The sequence below is a fragment of the Exophiala spinifera genome, assembly GCF_000836115.1.
Source record: "Exophiala spinifera strain CBS 89968 unplaced genomic scaffold supercont1.2, whole genome shotgun sequence".
NCBI lineage: Eukaryota > Fungi > Ascomycota > Eurotiomycetes > Chaetothyriales > Herpotrichiellaceae > Exophiala > Exophiala spinifera.
Window position 1 is genome coordinate 2,402,964 of NW_015622514.1, and position 17,279 is coordinate 2,420,242.

General features: G+C 51.6%; 6 protein-coding genes across 6 annotated transcripts; 3 read left to right on the forward strand and 3 right to left on the reverse strand.

The window, feature by feature from the left end:
- Window positions 1-322: 322 nt before the first annotated feature.
- On the reverse strand, window positions 323-1,810 carry PV08_03182 (molybdenum cofactor biosynthesis protein C; the record flags this gene model as incomplete). Its single annotated transcript, XM_016377539.1, has 1 exon — window positions 323-1,810. One exon carries the CDS (start codon window positions 1,808-1,810, stop codon window positions 323-325), a length of 1,488 nt encoding a protein of 495 aa, XP_016239109.1.
- Window positions 1,811-2,128: 318 nt separating this feature from the next.
- PV08_03183 (molybdenum cofactor biosynthesis protein A) lies at window positions 2,129-3,484 on the reverse strand (the record flags this gene model as incomplete). The annotated part of the gene is made up of 1 exon (XM_016377540.1): window positions 2,129-3,484. The coding sequence occupies one exon, from the start codon at window positions 3,482-3,484 to the stop codon at window positions 2,129-2,131; it is 1,356 nt and encodes a 451-aa protein (XP_016239110.1).
- Window positions 3,485-5,174: 1,690 nt separating this feature from the next.
- PV08_03184 (uncharacterized protein) lies at window positions 5,175-6,910 on the forward strand (the record flags this gene model as incomplete). Its single annotated transcript, XM_016377541.1, has 2 exons — window positions 5,175-6,063; window positions 6,120-6,910. 2 exons carry the CDS (start codon window positions 5,175-5,177, stop codon window positions 6,908-6,910), a joined length of 1,680 nt encoding a protein of 559 aa, XP_016239111.1.
- An 879-nt stretch (window positions 6,911-7,789) lies between these two features.
- PV08_03185 (uncharacterized protein) lies at window positions 7,790-10,942 on the forward strand (the record flags this gene model as incomplete). The annotated part of the gene is made up of 1 exon (XM_016377542.1): window positions 7,790-10,942. The coding sequence occupies one exon, from the start codon at window positions 7,790-7,792 to the stop codon at window positions 10,940-10,942; it is 3,153 nt and encodes a 1,050-aa protein (XP_016239112.1).
- A 2,072-nt stretch (window positions 10,943-13,014) lies between these two features.
- PV08_03186 (uncharacterized protein) lies at window positions 13,015-13,542 on the forward strand (the record flags this gene model as incomplete). The annotated part of the gene is made up of 1 exon (XM_016377543.1): window positions 13,015-13,542. The coding sequence occupies one exon, from the start codon at window positions 13,015-13,017 to the stop codon at window positions 13,540-13,542; it is 528 nt and encodes a 175-aa protein (XP_016239113.1).
- Window positions 13,543-14,618: 1,076 nt separating this feature from the next.
- PV08_03187 (uncharacterized protein) lies at window positions 14,619-16,986 on the reverse strand (the record flags this gene model as incomplete). Its single annotated transcript, XM_016377544.1, has 11 exons — window positions 14,619-14,711; window positions 14,788-14,911; window positions 14,981-15,384; window positions 15,449-15,462; window positions 15,529-15,825; window positions 15,895-16,073; window positions 16,166-16,257; window positions 16,347-16,433; window positions 16,553-16,626; window positions 16,738-16,804; window positions 16,897-16,986. The coding sequence occupies 11 exons, from the start codon at window positions 16,984-16,986 to the stop codon at window positions 14,619-14,621; spliced, it is 1,521 nt and encodes a 506-aa protein (XP_016239114.1).
- Between the last annotated feature and the right edge of the window lie 293 nt (window positions 16,987-17,279).

Here is a 17,279-nt window from a genome sequence, read left to right on the forward strand (position 1 = left end):
GGGGGGGGGGGAGGCAGGTAGGTGAGTGTACCTAGTCCAAGGTCAAGCCTGCTGCCATACATATCCGAAAACCCGATTCAATCGTTCTCAGCCATCTAGCAGGTAGGGAGTTGATGTTACCTAGTAAGGTAGACAAGTCATGGTTCGAACCAGCAAGCAACAAAGGTCAGTTGGAGTATTCATGTATTAGTTATTTTGAATTCTTTGTCAGATGGGAAAAAAACGCCCATAGAGTTATAATTATAATACTGTACATGTATACACGTACGCATGCATGTATACATAGATAGACCCAGGCAGACATTAGGTAGGTATCTCTTAACTAATAAGAACCTCGCTCCGTCGTTAATGGAACTCCCCCATTCTCAAGCATGTCCACCAACCGCTGGCGTCTCGTAGAGAGGAATTCACGAGTACCAACTCTGCCTCGGCGCAAGAGGGTCGTCGTGAACGAATCCGAAGCCTCGCAGTCCCCTGCTCTTCGAGCCATCTTGGACTCGACCGGTACTGCAACTGCTTCGGCCTGTTCGTGCTGCTCGTTCGTCGCAAAGTTGGGGACAGCCGGACTACTACTAGTAGTGGTGGTGGTGGACGAGGCCCGTCGTTCTTCTTTTGTATCTGGTCTGCCGCCGCCGCCGCCGCCGCCGCTGCCGCTGCCGCTGTGAGGCGGCGTCGTCGTCACAGGCCACCGCGCCCAATGATAATGGATGTTCGGCATGAGAACACCGTTGTCAATCTCCCTTTGCATGTGGGAGGTCCAACTGGCAATCTTCTTATTCTTGATCTCGTGATATTGTTGCTCCAGAGCTCGTAACACGTCCGCGTCATCATCGGCTTTGATGGCGTTCGTCAAGCTCGTCTTAGTGTCGCGACGTTTTGGCGTGGCCGCCGGCCCCGCTCGGTCCACCGCCCTATTGTCGTCGACGGCAACGCCGACTTTCACAATGGAGTTTGACTTTTCATCCCACACCCAGTCTCCAGACTTGCCGCCGCTCTTGGCGACGACCCGAGTCGCTGTCAGGACCATGGCCTTGTCCACGCCCTTCAGCATGTCGTACATGGTCAATCCGGCCACGGACGCGGCCGACATGGCTTCCATTTCCACGCCTGTTTTGCCTTCACAGTCCACGGTAGCCGTGACGGCGACGCCGCCATACTTCAACGCGTCTTGGCCCAGTGCCAGGGGCCCCGCGGTGAACGGCTTGGGGAGTTGATCACTCATGAACGGTTCCAGATGGACTCTCACCCCCGTAATACATAGGCCTGGATGTGCAAGCGGAATCAGGTCGGCCGTCTTCTTGGCAGCTTGGATCCCGGCAATGCGAGCCACAGCTATGGCGTCGCCCTTGCGCAGACGAGCTGCGAGCAAGGCTCTATATGTTTGAGGGTCAGAGAACAAGAGGACCGTCGTTGCTGTGGCCGACCGTCTTGTTGGAACCTTGCCCGAGATCGAAACCATGTGGGCTTCACCGTCTGTTGTGAGATGGTTCAGCTCGGGTGGATCCTTGTCAAACTCCGACGACGACGAGGAGGAGCTGTGCCGCACATTTTCTTGAGAAGACAACTTGCGCGTTTTGACTCGAGCCCGGGCTTCTGACCAGGTATGACTTCTGAATGAAGGGATGTTTTCCGGCTCACTTGTCGGAAGAAAGCGAAAGTCTCCTTGGCAACGAATGTAGCGGAATGTGTTCTTTGACAAGACTCGTCTCGATCCTGTCTTTTGGGGCGCCGAATCGTGATACCATCGACGAGCGAATGCTGAACTGCGAGTTGGGGAGGACGAAAAGTGCCGCCAGTGTATGCGCGACATGTTGGGTGTCGAGCTTGCTAATAGGTGGAACGGGACAGACGATGAGTGTACTCTGCTGAGATGCGCGCTGGATCGAAGTTCTGAGTGCAATTGTGGTAAAAGAAATGTGGAAAGAGAGGGCATGTCATCTACAAAATAAGTCAGCACCGTAACTGACCACACAAGCAAAGACAAGATCTTGAAGGAGAGCGTGGATTCAAACTTGAATATCGGTCTATGTTCATTACGAAAACTTCGCTGATATCCAAGAGAGAATACGTTTTATATTGCCGTACAAATCATAAACACCTGGGGTTAGGGACATTTTGTTGATATGGCTTACCCACCGATTAGGATCATTGGTCTGTTCTTCATATTTTCTAGCTCGCCAATGCCGGCGTGCTTTTCCTTCTTCCGTTTGACGGCCATGCCGATGACGTCGAGTAGTCGAGCTTCCTTTTCGGAAACCCCCAACTCACCAGTACTATCTGGAAGGGCTTGTCGCCTATCCATCTCGAGTTGCCTGAGAGCCTCCATGGCCTCGGCGTCAATAGGTCTTCCGTTGTTGGATTCCCGGAGAATATCACGAAGGGATACTTCGGCGTTTCCAAAGAGGCAGACCTTCAAGTTGCCGTCGCCAGTGATGCGGAGTCGGTTGCATGTGCCACAGAAGTTGTGCGTCATGCTGGTGATGAAGCCCATGCGACCAACGAAGCCGGGGATCTGGTATGTTTTGCTCGTGTCGTTCTTGTGGTCTTGGACTTTCTGTACATCCGGATACTTTTGCCGAATAAGCGCGAGCATTTCGCCAAAGCTGATCATCTTTTTTTCTGACCATTTGTTGCCATCGAAGGGCATGTACTCGATGAAGCGCACTTCAATGTCTTGCTCTCTGCCAAGTTCAACAAAGGGCAGTATTTCTCTCTCGTTCAGTCCGCGCATGACCACACAATTGATCTTCAGCCGGATCCCTGCGCCGATTTTGTTCATCTCCAGGATACGATTGATGGACTTCATGACGGCGTCGTGCCCATTTCTGCGGGTCATGATGGTGAATTGGTAAGGATCGAGGGTGTCCAAGCTTAGATTCACCCCAGTCAAACCAGACTCGACCATCGAGTCCAGCTTACGGTGCAAGGATATCCCGTTTGTAGTTATGCACAGCTCTTTCAATCCATTTTTCCTGAGATTTCCAATCTGATGCATGAGGTCGACTATGTCTTTGCGGACGGTCGGCTCACCACCCGTCAATCGAATTTTGTTTACGCCCTGGTTGACAAACAATTCGGCCAGGTAGATGATCTCCGGCGTGGTCAATAGCTGCTCCGACGGGGACAGCGGCACACCTTCCTCCGGCATGCAATAAAGGCATCGTAAATTGCAACGTTCGGTAACGGATATACGCAGGTAGTTGTGCTCCCTGGAGTAGTTGTCGGTCAAAAAAGAGGAGAAGGACCGCGGTTCATGTTCGTTGCGCAGTTTGTCCAAGCGACGTCTTTCCCGTGCAGGTTGGCCTGATGATTGCACTTTATGTGCTTGCCATTGAGGAGTGTCTCGAGCCGGCTTTGGTTGCCCAGCCGGCGTAGTCGACAATGGACGCTGGGGATAGCGAAGTGGTTTCGTGTGGCGAAAGGATTGTGGCCTGGTTTGGCGCAACGAGGTTGCTATCATCTGCTTGAAAGCAGCCTCAGCCATGGTGAGAGGGAGTGAAAACGTCGAATGATTTCTGGCATCGGAAAACCCGACATCAACAAAGCTCTATCATGATTAACAAGCACGTTTGACGTGGATGGGGTAAAGGATGAGGCTACACGCGGAAGAGGCAAGCGAAATATCGAAACGGATGGCTCAACCGAGGACAAGGTTGAGTTGCAGTAAGCAGCAACAATTAGTCACAATCTCACATTGGCTTGATCGACGACGAGAGGGATGAAAAACTCGGAGATGGACGCCAAATCTGCTCGTACGAGGAACAACAGTAAGAGGTCGACAGCAGAGTGGTGTGGCGGTGCAGTGTGGCGGTCTGTGGCACAGTTGAACTCACGTGGTGTCACGTGGCATCTCGAGTGTGCTCAACCCCTAAGGTTGCGTTTGGTGCGTTTTTAACCTTTAACCGGCTCTGCGTTCGCCCTTTTGATGACTTTTCACCGGAACACACGGGACTTGCCCAGGGCGAATGACTTTTAGTTGTGGCTGCAGGACTACGTCATTTTTCGAGCAGATCCGTGATCAATTGGACGCTTTGGGCCCCCGGAGGCCGTAGGCACGCTCTTAGGTGTACCCTTGAACGGCATCTTTCTGGGGCGGAAGGGATTATGGGAGGACATCACACGTGCAATTCGCAAGGACCCCTTTGCTAGAGGCCTTGGATAGGTGACATCGGGCCAACTGCTTGAGGCTAGACGCGCGAGGAGACTCAGGTACCTCGTGCTCTGTGTTTTGTGGGCTGTCAGTCAAGTCTCAGGGATGACCGATCATAGCTTCGGCAGTTTACAGCACACAGGGGCTGTTTCAAGGGTGTTTCGGGGCACAGTGCTTGTTTTGCCCAATTAAACGATGAAGGACCCTTTGGACAGAGCGAGACTTCACATACTGAGGAGTCTGTCGGTTGCAGTCAGATTTGATTTAACTGCCCGGCACTTGTGCGTGCCTCGCAAGCCGCGACATACAGTATAAACTCAGCTTACAGATACTGCATGTGGAACTGGGTTTTTGCCATGAATAGAATCCACGCTGATCTGCCAGCACCAGTAAAGGACTTGTACACCTGGAGTCACGGCACTCGCTGCATGAGCAGGTGGACGGATAACGTGAACTCACTAATTGCTGTGCACTGGCCACTCGGTACTCTTTTTGACGGCAGCCTAAGGGAGAGATGTGGAAAATCCAACGGCTGCAGTGGCCTAAAGAGGTGGCTCGGGGCCTCTCTCAATGGGACGCCGGAGTGGGTGAAGCCGGTGTTCCGACTGCCTGGCTCCGATTGGGCCCAGTTGCGAGGTGAATCAAGGCACAGCCTCAGTCAACTTCGTCTTTTGGCGTCTGCTCGGCCGATGTCTCTGTCTCTGTCTCGCTCTCAGCCCACGCTCTCCTCGCGCCGTGGTTCATCCCTTCCTGGTCCAGCGGCTGCTCACTGCCCACTGCCAACTTCTCATTCTCATCCCTTTCCAATCTTTCCCTTCTCACTCCTCCTCCTCCCACACACTCCATTGCGCCTCGACCATCCTCGTTATCCTCCCCAGAACCTCTTCAAAGCGACCTCACGTCCATCCTTCTCAGAACCATCGTCATCCGCAGGCGGCCCGTCGAGTCCGTTAATTTCAGGCAACATCGCGAGCCGCGCAGACCAACACACCACTCGTCGACAACGTTCAACAACATCTCCAGAATGAACCACCTCAACACGAAATTTGATCCCGATTCTTTTCTCAATCTCGACACGGACTTCACACCGTCATCGACTCCCAACGCGAGGTCAGTGTCTATGCTGACTCCTCAATCGTCCAACACGTTTGCCTCGTCCGCGTCGACTCAATCCTTTCCTGCACCGAGCTTCCAGTATGATGCGTATCATCAACAAACAGGCATTCCGATCGGAGCATTAGCGAGCACGTTCAACATCAACAGAGCCAGTGGACTTCACTACAACGAATCGACCGGTGGCTTTGTCATGCCAACTGAAACCTTGAATATGCCATTGAGTAACCTGGACGAGTTTGATTTCAAGCAGAACCCTGCCGACATGGACTTTGAGACAGACTCCCCGAACGATTTGCCCGCCATGTTCTTCCCCGACCAATCCTCCAGCCATAACCAATTCGTCAGCCCTACCACATTGGTGGGCACGGGTACGAACAGTTCCGCCCCCATCCAACGGATCTACCCCGGCATGCACAGTCAGCAGGCTGCTCAAGCCAAAGCTCAACAAGCACAAAAGCAGGAACAAATGGCTCGTCAACAACAACAACGACCTGCAGGACAGAAACCTCTCCCGGGTCCATCACCTACCAAGACTCCCCTTACCAAGGATCCTCTTGTTGAGGAGAGCATCTCGAAAGTCCTTAACCGCATGAGACAGGCTAGTGTCGTATCTCACTCAGAGGAAGATGGCTCTATCAGCGGTATCTCGGCCATGCCGAAGATCAAGAAGGACGAAGACGAAATGGACGAGGATGAAAGACTTCTGGCTAGTGAAGAGGGCAAGAAACTGTCTAGCAAGGAACGACGACAGCTCAGAAACAAAGTATCCGCTCGTGCATTCCGGTCTCGTAGAAAAGGTAAGTTCTGGTCACGTAACTGGCCTTCGATGTTCTCCATGCTGACTGCTCTCTAGAATACATCGGTCAATTAGAAGGCGAGGTTGCTGCCAAGGCACAGGAAGCAAATGAACTACGAACACAGAACCAGCAACTCCGAGAAGAAAACACTCGTCTCACAGATCTCACCCGCATGTTGCTCTCATCGCAGGCCTTTTCTGGGTTCCTGCAGGAGCTGAGTCAGTCCGGCCTTCCAGCGCCAAACGTCCAAGTTGACGCTCCAAAACCAAAGCCCGGTCAAAATCAAAGTCAACCTCAATCCGAACCTGTCAAGAAAGACGTTGCCACACACAATGGCACTCAACAGATGCACGTTCAACAACCTCAAATCGGAATGGCTTTAGTTCCGGAGATCCCCATGGATTTCGCGGCATTTCAGCCCTCCACTGCGTGGATGACTGCTCTACCATCGAACGACTTCCAGGTGTTTGCGCTAAGGGAACTACCACAAGCCCCTATCCTTGACATTGAAGCTCTTTCCTCGAAGTCAGCTTCAATCCCGAGTGTGTCGAAGCCTGTAAAGACAATGCCCCTCATACCAGAGTCTCCTGACTCGATTGAATGCCAGGTTGAGCCTACGAGCCCCACTCAGGTCGATGATTCGGTCGTACTTGACCGCGAGGCTTATGCATTGTACTTCGATTCTTCTATACCTGTCTGCAGCCAGTCTTCTCCCGATGTCGACCTGACCGCGCTGCCGACGGATGACAGCGTAACAGACGAGGAGAAGCTGGAAGGACTGAGACGTATGTGTTCAATCTTGGATGAAGCTTGCAGTAGACTATCAGACTTTACTCCGAGCACGTAAAGCAAGGGTTTTTATCCATGACAATGGTACTGTGAATGAGTGATGGACATATCATCCGTCCTTCTGGTTTCGGGGGGTGCTTGGGTAGCACATGGTTTATGAACCTGGTCGACTTCTCTGAATTAGGTGCACTTTTGTTCTACGAGATTTATATATTCAGTTCTCACAATCGAAGGAAGTTGAAGGCAGACTATTAATGGCCGTAGAGATGTATCTACGTACATATGCAAACGATTTTCCAGCACTCCTATCCGTACTTTCCATGCATATTGATCGTAAGTTTCCAGGGCATCAAGTCCGTATAATTTTGTGGAGACCGTGGTGCGCGTAGTGACGCATTTACAGATTTCTATTTTATTTGTCCAGACGGGAACATTTTTCGAGCCAATTCATCCATCTTTATTTAGAGGCACCATCCCACACTCCTTTGGCATAAGTTGGCTTCTTCATGGGTTAGTAGACTGTACGTTTGCTATCTCATGGTCTGTCATCTATTATCGTAATCATACTGTCGCGCTGGCTTCCTCTATTCCTGCTCTTGTTCGCCGACAGGCCTCATGCACGTACCGGCTCCTGGCCAGACGATTGAACACACCTCCCATACCTTCTCCCTTACCCTCATACAGCCGCCATTTGACTGTCAAGCATCTGAAGTCGTCAAGTGCCCAGTTGCACCGTGGTTTAAGCGGTAGTCACCCTGGTCCAGCCTACCCATCACAAGCGCCAGGTGGTTCTGGCAATGGGCGCGCCCGCAAGAAAGAGCAAAGGAAGAAGCAAATACGGGACTTTCACAGAACAACAGCCTTTGCTGTGAGGAATCGAGGAGATAGACCGCTTTCCAAGACTGTGCTGCGAAGAGCACGCGCGAAGCTGCTCAAAATGAGCGACCACAATCATGGCTTGAAGTCAGTCGGTGTGCGGACAAACTTCCACGCCCAATTTGTCACTACACCTACCTCTGACACCCCCGGGACTAGTCTACTGTTGCACTTTGACAGCAAGAGATATCTTATTGGAGAACTTGTGGAGGGCACACAACGTGCGTCTATCCAGCGCGGACTAGGCCTGCGAAAAATCCGGGGGCTGTTCTTGACCGGAAAGACTGAATGGAGCAATGGAGGGCTGATCGGTACAATACTCACAATGGCTGATGTTCAGCAGGGCGAGGTTGAAAGCGATGGCTCGGCTCGACGCCCGAGACTCAACATCTACGGAGGCCCGAAACAACTGCACTCTCTTGCTTGCGCTCGAAGATTTGTGTTTCGCACAGGAATGCCGCTTTCGGTTCATGAATTCGATGCATCCAAACACAAAATGCCGCGAAAGATCCACGAAGATGAGAATATTCGTGTCTGGGCGATTGCAACAGAGCCTAGGACCGATACGCAAGACGACTCTGAGACAACTGCCTTATCTGATTCTGACCGCATCCTCCATGAGGACAAACTCGACGAGCTTCGTAGAGACACGGAGCAGGGCCTTCGCAGTCAGATTGTGAACAATATGTTCGACTCTGAATGGAAAAAGGATAGACTTGTTGAGTCCAAAGTCGGCGACATCAATCTCCCTGCCATGGTATGGACAAGAAATCCAGAGACAAAACAGCTGCAACCGCACACATGCCTCGACCGAAACAACCTTGGTGGACTAACTCTCGACACCCCAGTATTGGTACGTATGCCTTGGCCTGCATCAACTGTCGAGAAACTGCCTGATGCCTCGGCACTTCCGAGCAATGTCTCGATGTCCTACATTGTCAAAGGTCATGCACAGCGAGGGGCCTTTTCGCCTCAGAAGGCAAAAGATCTCTTTCTAAAGCCTGGTAAACGGTTTGCGGATCTGGTTGCCGGCAAGAGTGTTGAAAATGATAGAGGTGAAACGATCACGCCGGATATGGTTCTTGAGCCAGGCCGCCCTGGAAGAGGCATCGCGATTTTTGATGTCCCCTCTGTCTCACATCTTCTCGATCTTGAATCAAAATTAGATGACCAGAGTGATGAAGTGCTTGAGGGCGTTGAGGCGGCCGTCTGGATCTGCAGAGGCAGTTTGCCTTACAGCCCTCGGTTCCAGGCACTGCTAAGCAAGTTAAAGACCATGAAACACATCATATCGCATCCAGATATCGGCACCGACTACATCACCCAAACATCGAGTGCTCGGTCCTCCTTGAGGCTGTCCAAAATTGCTTCAGAATTCTTTACGGTGCCTCGATACGACAACTCCAGTGGATACAATCCCAGCCGACAAACAAAGTCCAAGACATCACGAGACAAGCAGACGATGATCGAAGTTGATGATCCTGAGGTTGAAGTTGTCGCTGCAACACGGGGACTGAAGGTCAACATTGAACCAAAGCTTGTTTTCGATGACAGTGAAGTTCCTCCTACCGAAGACCTAGCGACGTTAGATATGCAGTTGGACCAAACGATCAAAGATCTATTTCCCGAAGATATGTCGCCATATCGAAGATCGACGACCGCGTCATCTAATGATCTGGAGGAGCCTGAGATTATAACGCTGGGAACCGGCTCTGCGGCACCATCGAAATATCGCAATGTCTCTGCTGTTTTACTTCGGATGCCTCACGCAATGGGCAACTACCTGTTTGATTGTGGAGAAGGAACATTGGGTCAATTAAAACGACTATACAATAAAGAGCAGCTCGCTGAAATCCTGTACAACCTCAAGGCTGTTTGGATCTCACACCTGCATGCGGATCATCACCTGGGTACCGTTACAGTCCTTCAAGCCGCCAGCTCGGCTCGCAAAGCACTCACCCGTCCAGGCACATCTCGTCCTGCACCTCCTTGCCTGATATCAGAGGAAAACATGATTGACTATATGGACGAATATCAATCTGTAATCGGGACACGCACAGAATCGCTCTGCACACCTGTCGTCTGCCATTGGTCAAGATCTCCTGCCATGTCACTACGTGGTGCCCCGTTCGACTTTCGGCAGACTAATGTTCCCATCCGAGAGTTGAAAACCGTAAAGGTAAATCATTGCCACGGTGCCCAAGCAATCTCGGTCACGTTCGACAACGGGTTCAAGTTCTCATACAGTGGTGATTGTCGACCGAACGAATCGTTCTGCAAGATCGGTGCTGATTCCGATGTCCTGGTTCACGAAGCCACTTTCGACGATGGCCTCGAGGGTGATGCGCAGGCCAAGAAGCATTGCACAACGGGCGAAGCAGTCGGCGTTGCTTTGGGCATGAGGGCAAAGAACCTCATTCTCACGCACTTCAGTCAAAGGTACCAAAAGATCCCGGTGCTCAGCAGCGTAAAAATGCCAGAACACGTTTCCGAAGAGGATTTACTCGACGATGATGATGCTGAAATGACGGTGGCCCCTGAGCTCAGTGCCCATCAAGAAGCGACCAGTGTCCCTGAAAAATCGGACACCACAGCCTGGTTGGATGGGGATGTGACTCGCAATCTGAACATTGGTGTTGCTTTTGACCTCATGAGAGTCAAAGTCTCGCAGATCGCATCGATGAAACGGCTCTTCCCTGCCATTTCAAGAATGTTTGATGTTGAACAGATGAAGCGTGACAAAGAGCGCCAGGAGGTCAGTGCTGCGCTGAGGGCAATCGAGGAGCGGAAGAATGCCGAAAAAATCGCACGTCAGGAGGCCCACAGAAAGAGATTTGAGGAGTCCCAGGCGAAGAAGAAAGTTCAGAAACTACAGAGCCAGAAAGGCGCGAATCAGCAAAAGGGCAACAAAAGAAAACTTGGACAAGAGAAGGAGCAGGACTCGGGAAGCGGAGAACAGTCTACGAGTAACAGGAGTGTTGTTCCGCCTGAGGACATAAAAGCGTCCCAGGCCCAGGCACAAGCTGGTGAGAACGACACGCAGTCCAAATTGGGTTTGAATGAGAATGCTAAGTGTGCTCAGAAATGTGATGCTGGGAACCACGTTGCCACTACTCATGACTCTCTTGACGATATAGAGAGATCAACAACAATTCCCAGTCCAAAGACAGAAAGGAAGGAGAAGAGGATTAAGCTTTATCCCGCACCTGCCTAGCTTTCAGCCGGCTGGCTGGACTCATCCTTGGAAGATACTGCTTCGGCATCTATCTATACCTACCTGAGGTCGTCACTTGCTCCGGTGATGTGAGAAGCGACGTGCATCTTGGTTGTGTGTGCGATGTGCATTGCGGGTAGGAGGAAGAGGAGGAGAAGAAGCACGAGTTACGTTACGTCAGTCTGTTATGTTTGTTCGTCGGCATCCCTCTCAATCGAAGGACAAATCCTCTTCCCTCTGACTAAACCTCGACTCTCTCCTCCCTGAGCAAGGATGTTTAGATATGAGTATAGTCCGATCACATCACTCATCCCTCCCCTGGAACAATGAGCGAAAACAACAGCCTACCAAGAACCAAGAATCGAGACTTTCTTTCTCGTCTTAGCTTTGGATCAATACCAATCCGAATTCGTACTCAACTCAATGAGCCACAGACAAGCAGACTGCTTTACCTGGCGGCTCTTGGTCCTTTTAACAGGGAACAGGCGAGGGTCGACCACCCTCGTAGTTATACCAGTCAACCCCCTCTCTCACTTGGAAGTTGGATCTGTAGATCCCGGTTGTTCTAGATCCTTCAACCAATTGCTGTACACGCCCTACTCCTATAGAGCACCGATCATGCCGACCCACATCCGGTCCTTGGTTCGATAAGTGGTCGACTTGTCAAGGTTCATCTACCCCTCTGCCCGGGAGCCTGATAAGAACTGAGTCAAGATAAGTGTTGGTTTGTAACAAACAGATACGTTTCCCTCTGGAAGATCACGTCGAACAAAACTTTACGTAAATGTCGTCAATGATTATTGGATTGACCTCTGAGCAAGTGAAGAGTCGATGCACCCCATACTGAAGGCCACTGGTCACTGGCCACCCGTCACTATCAGCGTATCAGCGTATCAGTGTATCAGCGTGTCAGTGTCATCCCTAGGTACTTTCAGTGGCATGATTCTCAACTCGGTATTGCTGCCCTGGGGGGTCCCACCGCTATTCGGACCGCTTCCGTGCTGTAAGAGCCATTGCGGATTTTGCCTTTACCGAGCAATGCCTTTTCAGTTGATACACAATAACGACGACGACAAAGACGTGCGTTCTATCAGTGCCAATTGGCGGCTTTTGGTTTTCTTGGTACGAGTCTAATTACGATTTAGACCGTCTGATAAGCGTCTGTTGATTTGTGTGGACGACCTGGCGCTGCTTATCGTTCGATCTTCAAACGGATTTCGTGTGGCCGTCGTCGTCGTGTCGATGTCAGCTACAGTGGACTAGACTAGTGGAAGCTAAACTTTATATCAGTGAGTCCTCTCCCCGTGGTGGGTACGGGAGTCCTGCACGGCTCTCGGAAAGGTGGAGTGAATCCAGTGCAGGGCCAAAAACCGAAAATGGACGTTGGGACATTCCATCTTTCCACACATGCATGGAGAGAAAGACGGAGACCAGACCAGACCCCCAGGGTCGTTCGGAAGGGAAACCATATTAACAATGGCGGTGTTTTCCGTTATCGCACAGTTAAGATTTCTCTCCAAAAACGCCTATCTATGAAAGTTGTGGAGTGACATGTCACAGACATTGGCGGGAGTGAATGGGAGTTGGCAAACTTGCAGGCAATTCCGAGGGACACAGGACGGTATGGTCTACCTTTCGGCGACCGCGGCGTCGAAGAACCATGAGCAAGCCATATCCGGAAGAATGCCACGTCGAATCAGGGACCCGTGATTACGGTTCTGGTTCTGGTTGTGTCCAACCCGAGATCACAGATTCAAAACCCACCACCGCAGAAGGGGGTCCGGGAGAAGAGGTTCGGTGGTCGGACTCTTACTTGATCTTCTTGAAAGACGGTACTTGTATTTCCCCGTGTGTCTGCGCGTGCGTGAGTGAGTGTGTTTCTACCATTCTCAATGACATCCTCGCCATTTGGTTCTCTTGATTCGATCTGATAAGCCTCCCACGAAAGCCGTCTCGACTCTGAAACCAAGACAAAAAGAAGGAAAAAGAAGAAAAACAACTCTTCTACGCCGCACACTCGGTACCTTGTTCCTTGCGGATATCTATCAGAGAGTTACGGTTGCTCGGTCAAGATGCCAATCTACCTGTCCATGCAGCGGGTGCGGTTCTCCAGCCCCGACGCGTACGAGAAGTTCAAGGTCCTCTTCGCCGACACCCGTCGCCACCTCATGACCCTGCCCGGGTTCCTCCATCTGACGTGGTGGGAGCACCCGGACGACCGAAGCTGGTACAACGAGTGCAGCTTCTGGACCAGCCGCGGCGCGCTGTACGACTGGCACAGAAACGACTACCACAAGTACTGCAAGACGTGGGCGGCCAACGGCGCCATCATGGAGGACATCATCAACAACTTTGAGCTCGTCGGCACGCGCCTCCTCCGCGTCTGCCCCGTGTGCAACCTGGTCCAGGACAAGAAGTACGACTTGGCCCAGGAGCAGGCCGTTCTCCGCGAACAGTGCCCCCAGTGCGGCTTCCACTTCCCCGTCATGGAGGAGAAGCCTTCCAGCTTTGCGGTCTTCAAGGACGCCTTGGTGCCGACGACGACGACGGACGAGGAGGGAAAGAAGAACGGCGACGACGCGGGCGGCGACCACCACTAGTTAGGTCACATGTTAAGGTGGTACCGGGGGAAAAGGTTGAGGGGGGAGGCCGCCGAGGGGTTTCCTATGTATCTATCACTGTGCCACCGCGTGTCCCTGTATCACACGGGAGAAAGCTGGGGAAGCGAAGCCCGGAGCGGTCTGATCACTTATTGTAAGACTCAAACCGACCTATGATGATAGTTGAGACACCCTGAACGGTGGAGGTACGAGGTACCCCAAAGGCACACGGCGATTTCTCTCGAGCGTTGCCTTTTCCTCAACCCCCCGGTTGCATTGGCCCGCCGCAAACTTCACGATGTTTTGCTTGCTGTTCTACTCAGACTAGAGTTCCTGTCCGGGTGCCCCTGGACGGAGTCGTACTGAATTCAAGTTATACGCATCTCATATGTGAATATCCGTGCCGGATCTCTTTCAAGTACCCTGAGGCTCGCTGGCTGCTATGCCTCATCTAGACCACCTTTAACAAATGTAGCTGGCCAAATCTCGACTACACACACCCTCTACTACCAAAAAAAAAAAATACGGCCAGCCGCAATTGATTGCTGCCTCCAAGTTTCACCGTTGATTTCCCACAATGAGAGCGCTCTCAGTTAAAAGGAGTAGTAGTAGTACATTGGCTCCACCTCATCCTTCTTTACAGTCGAAAGGGAATCATCATCAGATAAAGAGACATACTGAAGCGTTTTGGTGGCTCATCGGCAGCCGCTCTTCATCATCCTTGTCAAAGGAGAATTAAAAGTTTCAACAATTGGAATGTCTACTCGAGGAGCGGCGCTGAGCCCCCCTCTGAAACATATACTAGGGTCGAAGCCGTTATTTGCCCCTATCAGTAACCACAGTTGTCTATCTAGTCTAAAACTTCTAGAAACGCTCTTCTACGTATTGTCGTTGTCCACCAAACTTTGTCGCTTGAGCAACTTCTCCTTCCACAACAGTATCCTCAGCAGTATAGACCACTCTCTCTCGAGGATATGCTCTTCTTTCTTATTAATCAGAACACCAGTCGTCAATGGTACACCCACTCACACTATTCTCCACCAAGTATTTGAACAGAGCTCACCTCGAGCACTGACCTAAGCATGCTTGATGTCAGAGGCAACGACCTTTTCCGCTTCTTCTTCGTCACCCTCGCTGTTCGCCACACCAACAAAGATTTCATCTTTGTCCTAAACGGAGACTTATTAGTACAATCCTCAAAAAAAAGGGGGACTCGGCCCCTCCAGGTCGATAACTTTGACTCACGCCGAAAATCGCCGCAATTTCTTCCAGTGGAAGGCCTAAGGTGTCGGGGAAGTACAACAGGATCCCGACGGCACATAGGCAACCCGGAATGATGAAGCAAAGGTAGAACTTCCAGCCGATGGTCCTGCCCAAATGTCAGCCCTTGTCCGAGCGACGGACAACACCCCACAGTTTCGGAGCTTGAACAACGTACTTGAAAGCCGTCGGGGCAACTTGCAGCCACATGACGTTCATCAACGCAAGGGTGCCGCATCCCAGCGACACTCCTTTTGCCCTCAGGTGGGTAGGGAACAGCTCGCCCAAGTAGACGAATTGCGCACTGTCCATGGCGAACTCGTAGATGAAAACGAAGAGGAACAACATGGCAACCGCGGCCTTTAGAGCCGCTGTGTTGGTAGTTCCGACGAAGTTGGCGACCAAGGCCGCTTCGATGATGAGGCATGCTTGACAACCCAGAAGACCGTAACCGATGAACTTGGGACGAGGAATCCGGTCGACGACTAACAAAGCGAGGCATCCGCCGCCCCATCCGAGAGTGAGCCACGCCGCGGCGTACATGATTTGCGTGTTCACGTCGTATCCGAGGCTGCCGTAAATCTAACTCGGGTGTCAGAATAGCAGAATATCATCAATCATACCGATACAGGAGGGTCTTTCTCACCATGGGTCCATAGTCTTGTTACCAAGAGTGTTAGCCGGAAGTATTCAGCACAGCAACAAAAAAACGGGGGTTTAACTCACTATTGATGACCAAGACGCCCGAAGTTTGAATGGCGGCGAATGTTCCCATACCGATCAGCGTGCGTTTGCGGTAGCTGCGCCTGGCAAACATGGCCCAGTAGGAATTCGGAAGGGTCTTGTCGATTTCGGTCTGCGTCTGGATCTGCGCGAATTCGATCTTTGCTTCTTCCGGCGTGTGAAGTTTCAGCAGATTGTCCCGGGCCTCGTCGAGGCGGCCCTTCATGATGAGCCAGCGTGGCGACTCTGGCAACCAGTAGAGACCGGCGAGAAGAAGGAGAGCCGGCAGGCATTGGATCGCTATACACACGCATCAGCAAGTACATTCCAAAAGCCATTCGACAGGGCCGTGTTGGACTCTTTCCTTACCAAAAGGGCCCCTCCACGCGGCTGGGCTATCCAGATACAAGAAGCCATAGCCCACCCAGCAAGACGAGTGGTAGCCGAACAGTAGACAGGCGCCGTTGAGAGAAACGAATACTCCGCGGACAGCCGGGGGAGCTACTTCTGTCATCCAGAGTGTGACCGCCGACATCATCATGTACGTTCTGATTGTCCCCCGTCATTGTAAGCAAACCGCCTGATTAAAAGCTGAAAAAAGGGGGTTGAGAGTAGTGAGACCCCAAAGGTGATTCCTTACCCGGCTCCGGACACGAAGCGGAAGAAGATGAATTCTCCCACGTTCGTTGAACCAGCAAGCATGGCGCCTGCAAAAGCGATGATTATAGCCGCCTGGACACATATGAACGGTTATTCCTTGACGGCACTCAACTGGGTCGAGCAGGTGAAGGTGAAGAAGAAAGAGGAGGAACTAGACTTACGACTCCGATGGCCGCCTTCCTGCCCCATCTGTCCGCAAAGAAATACACCGTCAGAATGAAGATGGCTGCTCCGGCGAAGAATAGTCCCTGAGTTCACCCATGCTGGTCAGTACCCAGTAATTTTGACTTTTTTCTTCTTTTTATTAAAAGAAAAAAAAACGCGCTCACGGAAATTGTAGGTGGAGCGGAGAGACGGGTTCACTGACATTCATGCAAGAGGCGAGACTGGTAGCATCGGATCTGGTGGCCATCTCGAAGTATTCAATGAAGGACGGTTGTGCTGTGTGCATCGTCACACGGGATCAGTGTCTGCGGCGCGCATATAATGACATGTGATATACATATGTATATATGATATATCTCGATGACGACCGTCAGGGAATGTCCATACCGAGCGTGGGCCCAATGACTCCAGACGCATATCCGAAAGCGATGCTACCCAGTCCCGCACTGAGCATCTAGAGCACGTCCTTCAGTCAGCACGACCATCTTCACGTTGATCAGGGGACGGTAATCGTGATCGTATGAGGCTCGAGCTGGAGTGACATACCGCAAACACCGTGTATGGTTTCCATTGCCGCTTGTGCGAGTGTTCCACGTGGGTCGCAGCGACGTGCTCGGCAGGTTCTATCGCAGACATGTTTGTGCCGTGCCGCTGTTCACAAAAGAGTAATAGTTGGGAGTTTCCCGTTTCCTGAGGGCACGAAGTCGACAAGGTCTAGTTCCACTTGAGATGTGTGACCTTTTCTTTCCCGGAGAAAGTGGCAAGTGATGTCGTAACAACAGGACACTCTTGAGTCTCACCGAGGCGAAGTATGGGTATCTATGTATTTATACCGCGCGGACCGTCACTGATTCTCGGTAAAGACAAAGATATTTCAAGGCCATGCTACTTATCAATATATCTCGTAGACACCCAGCGAATGGTGATCT